At 37.0% G+C, this 5,814-nt stretch overlaps 1 protein-coding gene and 1 non-coding gene across 2 annotated transcripts in view; one reads left to right on the top strand and one right to left on the bottom strand.

Annotated features, from left to right (window-relative positions):
• Positions 1–5,814, top strand: part of LOC110451150 (probable serine/threonine-protein kinase PBL18) — a 16,049-nt gene that overhangs the window by 2,697 nt on the left and 7,538 nt on the right. The window contains exon 2 of the mRNA XM_021499016.1: positions 4,161–4,505. Within this exon, the coding sequence (XP_021354691.1) occupies positions 4,161–4,505 (345 nt within the window). The remainder of the gene's footprint in view (positions 1–4,160; positions 4,506–5,814) is intronic.
• Trnal-cag lies at positions 3,834–3,917 on the bottom strand. Its single transcript has one exon. It is a non-coding gene; the product is annotated as a tRNA-Leu (tRNA).

Here is a 5,814-nt window from a genome sequence, read left to right on the forward strand (position 1 = left end):
ATGTATGTAATCAATAAGTACAAAGTCTTTGTTCTATGTATGTAATCAATAAGTACAAAGTCTTTGTTCCATGTATGTAATCAATAAGTACAAAATCCGTGTTCCATGTATGTAATCAATAAGTACAAAGTCTTTGTTCTATGTATGTAATCAATAAGTACAAAGTCTTTGTTCTATGTATGTAATCAATAAGTACAAAGTCTTTGTTCCATGTATGTAATCAATAAGTACAAAGTCTTTGTTCCATGTATGTAATCAATAAGTACAAAGTCTTTGTTCTATGTATGTAATCAATAAGTACAAAGTCTTTGTTCTATGTATGTAATCAATAAGTACAAAATCTGTGTTCCATGTATGTAATCAATAAGTACAAAGTCTTTGTTCTATGTATGTAATCAATAAGTACAAAGTCTTTGTTCCATGTATGTAATCAATAAGTACAAAGTCTTTGTTCTATGTATGTAATCAATAAGTACAAAGTCTTTGTTCCAGGTATGTTATCAATAAGTACAAAGTCTTTGTTCTATGTATGTAATCAATAAGTACAAAGTCTTTGTTCCAGGTATGTCATCAATAAGTACAAAGTCTTTGTTCTATGTATGTAATCAATAAGTACAAAGTCTTTGTTCCATGTATGTAATCAAAGTAAAAAGTAAAATATCAAGATAAGCATATCAAGAGAAACAACCGTATACTTGTACAGTAAAACCTCGTTATTCGGTCCAGAGATATTTTAGCGTTATAAAGGGGTTTGGCAATAGATTGAGGGAAATGTATAAAGAATATATTAAGAATACAAGGAAAAGGGACATTGGACATGTGGATTGTTAACGAGGTGGCAAATGAAACGATGGACAGTATATCGGGGTTTCACTGTATTCACTATAAACTACACATTTGTTTATAGGCAAAGCCTCGGGCTAGACATTTAAATATCTTACCCCTTGGGTTGAGATTTTTCTGTCTCGTCCCCAAGGCTATGAAAGATTATAGTAAACGTCTTCATAATGATTACCGAAACTGAATACCCCTTCCCCCGTTATTTCTTTGTTTAATGTCACAGGAAACGGCACAAATGTACTTTGCTTCGATCTATAGTTAAAAATGTAACATAAAAAAGAAAAGATGTTCGAATGGTTAGTCAGAATTCTATACAGGACATGAATGTTTCGATTGTGATGTTAACAAACGTTGATGGTATTGAAGTATCTACATATGCATCTCACTTCAGGTGCAGCACATGTATATTTAATGAGCTTCCAAATCAGTTAGGATTAATGTTGAGCGAGGCTTTGTCGGATCAAATCCACAATCCTGTTAACATACATTCAACCCCTATTGGATAATGGGCACGTGCGTGCAACAAACCATACACGTGCAATGCCCAACCCTTCCTTATATGACATAAGCTGTTGCTAGAATACAGAACTCCCCGTATTACACTTACAAATGAAAAAAAAAAGTTGTTTTTCACATGTCTTGGACGAGTTTGCTTTGTTGGGAACAAATTCTCAGGTCCCTGTGATGGCAGACAGTGATTGGTGATAGAACATCAAAGGAATTGTTTTCTCTGATCGTCATTAGTTTCAAAGACGCCAATTTGACGTCATGATCGAATCTCCTGTGACTTATTAAATAAGTTACATGTTATGGCAAATTGTATAACATGAGCATATTCACTGCAAAACATAGCTATCTGGTATAGCTGGTATAATGTATTTTACGGTTATAACTACAACATATATTCGCTCCGCACGTGTGGTGCATGTTGGTGTGCGGAGGGTTTCTTTTCACTCACCTGTTTGATGCTGCACACCTCTCACCAGTCTTCATACGCTTCAGTGAAAATAGTGCAGCTTTGTTAAGGCCTTTACGACTACCTGTTTCAGCTCTAGGGTGTAAGGAAGAACACGATGACGTTTCTTTGATAAGTGGCGGACATAATGATTTAGCAAGGGGAGGAATATTTTATATATATTTTGACTAGGTAAAGCACACCCTGTCGGTACACACCTTTCCGACGCGAGACAGGGCGATCATGGCATCCATTATAACAGAGACATGATTTTCGGGGGGTAACGCACTCTAATTATCCGTCGGTATCGCCGTGGCGTCTCCATGGGTTGAGAAGCGGAGTGACTTTGGAGTCTGTAGAATGCAGTTTTGTTGATAGGTCGTCTTCCCCTACCCGCCGATCAGCGTCCGTACCAAGTGACACCTAGGTGTGTATATAGCAGTAGGTGAAACAAACACGTCTCTCCACTATATCATACATTACTGAAGACTCTACTCCTCCTCCTCCCCCAATGTATAGACATGTCGACTTCAGTCTGCTTACCTAACCCAAGACAGGACTTGTTAACATCAATTACACATTTGGAATGGCATTGTAAATTTGTTAACTTTGCCAGTCTCAGGTGCGCACCAGAGAAATTTATCATAAAAGCTGACAATATTGAGTCTTTCAATCTTTGTTAAAACAAATTTTGGCCCTAGTTACTAGTACCAGTGTGGTTTACACGGGACTGAAGAGGGGCGTGTCTGGAAGAGGAGGAAAATGACGGGATGTTCAATGTAATTGGTGTGTCAGTACAAATGGTGTCTAGTCTGTTTTCTGCTTATTATTTTTCATATTATGGGAAGATTTTGATATATTTCATCAGCATGTTAATAATTTTGTCTAGAATAAATTCTGAAAATTGGAAAATTTCGTTAAAGTAAGGCACAGATGCAGGATTTTCAAACGGACTGGTGCGTCATGGGAAAAAATAACATAAACTCATTTTGTCTCATCTGCTCACAGCTCTTCCTTCCTTTCCCGTCTCTGGGTCGAACTCCCCCCCCCCCCCCCCCCCCCCCTCTCTCTGAAATGGTTATTTGGTATACAGTCGTGGTAGATAAATTTGAAGAAAATATCAGCTTCTTTAGCGATAAATATTTTGATTGGAAATGACCGAAAAGACGTTTGGAGACTGCCAATCTTTATTCATTCCCCTGATTAGGAGGATGGCGCCGGACTTTTCCTGTGGGGGTTCCCTTAAGGAAAACACCTCCGTCGCAATATTACTCTCCGCATTGCACATGTTAGAAGGCAATTTAAGCCTTACTGAAAAAATAAGGTTTTAATTAAAATTTCGGGAAAGTTACGAAAAATAAAATGTATAAAATACATCATTTGAATCAATTTCTCTTTAAATCTTATTTCTATAGAGAGTTTTGTTGTTTTTATTTAATAAACTGTATTTCTAATGGCGTTTCCCTTTGTAGTTCTGAACTTTTTACACATAGGTCTATTAAAACCCTGGAGTGAAAATTAAAAGAAATTCACTAAATTGTTTGCTTACTTTTAATTAATGCAAAATCAAAAATATTACATTTCTTGACTACAGAAACAGACGTCTCATCAAATCTAATATTTATAGATAGAGATATAGACGTTTTCTGTCTACACAATTCTTCACCGGAACGGAGATTTATAGAGCTTCTGGAACCAGCCATTACTGAACAGATTTTTTTGTTTTTATTAAATGCATTTTCGCAGGAATTTTATGTATCCTGGATGCAACACATTCTCGGTTACAGCCGACGCCAGGATGACGGGAAGGCTTGCACGAGAATGCACGTTCTTGGCAAGGAAAGCACCAAAACAAAACAATCGGCAGGAAATGGCGTCACTATTCATCAGGAATAAACGGAGGCTGAGCCTAGTCTAGTAAGAAAAGATCATTGATTGACCCTAGTATTAATGCACTTGCACTGATATGATTTTATATAATATACATAATTCTGAAAAGGAAATAATTGTTGTAATTATAACAGGAATAAAATATTACTGTCAGAAGTGGGATTCGAACCCACGCCTGGAGAACCAGACTGCGACCTGAACGCAGCGCCTTAGACCGCTCGGCCATCCTGACTTATAATGTTAGGAAAAACAATTTATAAAAATAAGCTTATCTCATTTTAAATTAATTAAATTATTGAAAAGTTGACAACAAACACCTCAGATACAACACTGAAACAAACAATCCTTTTAATCCTATTAGTGTTATACGAAACAAATGCTAAGTCATAACCCGGAATAACTGCACTACCAACAGTATCCTATTCTAAAAATATACGCGGTCTGATTGGCTTCATGACCAAAACGTCGTGAAAAGGGGATTTCCAACTTCCTTATACACATTAGTGAGGCCTACAGCAAGTTGGCAGCTTTTTTATCGATGGCGGGGAAGAAGAAACTCACTCAGGATTCCTATATACGGTCTTTACCATATTCTGCTTTGCGTTTCATGGCTATGCATTTGGATACAGATAATAGATGGAAACTATTCGCAACTTTCGTACCAAGAAAATTGACGCCGGGAGCTGAATTTCAAGAGAGATACTCCACGCTCCAGATTGATATGTTTGAAGTTAGGGGTAGACACCCTGGCGCTAGTCCTACACTTCTCATCCTCAACGATTGGGCCACACAGAACGCACAACTCAAACATTTACTCGAGGTAAACGTGCTGGGTTGGGAGGAGATTGTGTATATTGGAGGGTGGGTGGGGTTGTGCATGCTTGCTCTATTACATTTTCACATTGGTCTGTTTTGCCTAAAGATTTCTAATTTGCATGCCTTATGACGTCATAATACATAAGATGTGACGTAAATAACGTCACCATAGTCTTCAACACAGTTAAAGCCTTCAAATATTTTGACGAGAAGAGGTATACGAAGGGAAAAGCTATACTTTTAATCAAAACAGTTATGAAATATCTTGTAACAGAACAAATTTAAAATTTGGTCTGTGCGACGGACATCTCTTCAACTAAACTCATTAATCTGAGGCTAGTTGGTTATTTAGTGTAAATTTATTACATACACATGAAAATACCCATATCTTAACACTAATTTTAGTTAATGCAAGTAAATTGTTTTTTTTCTACAAGTGTACTTTGGTACATGTACAATTTACTGACGATCGTTGAAAGCCCTGGACCCTCTCATCCTGACCCAATGAACAATATAATAATATTTGGGCAGCGATTTGGAAGTTTATATTTGTTAACTCATTCACCCCTGAAATGTTATAATGGACTACTCAAACCTTTGTATTGGAAGATTTCAAATGTGTCTTCAGGGGTGAATGAGTTAAGGACCGAGTCTTAATTGTGTATCATGTAAATTGACATCATCTCAGCCGATACCCGTCATCTTTCTTTAACAACATTATAATCAGTTTCTTTAAGTTACCGAAAACTAACTATCACAACTAAGAAAAGCCATGTATTTCAATGTAAATCATTGTTACACACACACATTTGGAGCTGTTCGTATCAGTACAGCTTGTGTAACATAAACATATTTTTTTACATTTAAACACTTAGATTACTTGTTAATTAGTTCAATGTTTGAAGGTGGCGAAACTGCCTGCACCTTTTGTGATGAATGTACATATCGTAATCCTACCTTCGCTGATTTAGCATATTATTCAGGTTAGATACGTTGATCTGTTGGTGTTAATCATTTGTGTTATGTCTCCGTAATTTGAACGCTTAGAAGACAGATAGTTTTCGAGGTACAATAAAAACGTACAGGTGATTATACCTCACTCACCGCTAGGTGTCGCTAGGATAGCAAGAGGGTATAAATAGGCAGAATCCAGCGACAATCGGCCCAGTTCTGTTCTGATCTCGGCGTGTGCACAGCAGTGACAGATCGCAAGTATCTAATATATGCGAGACCGGCTTTGTGTTGGAAAGATAGAAGTGACTGAATAAGTCTTGCCTTGATCCACACACTGCATGGAAGATATGTTAAATAAA

Source organism: Mizuhopecten yessoensis, unplaced genomic scaffold (genome assembly GCF_002113885.1).
Source record: "Mizuhopecten yessoensis strain PY_sf001 unplaced genomic scaffold, ASM211388v2 scaffold623, whole genome shotgun sequence".
Taxonomy (NCBI): domain Eukaryota; kingdom Metazoa; phylum Mollusca; class Bivalvia; order Pectinida; family Pectinidae; genus Mizuhopecten; species Mizuhopecten yessoensis.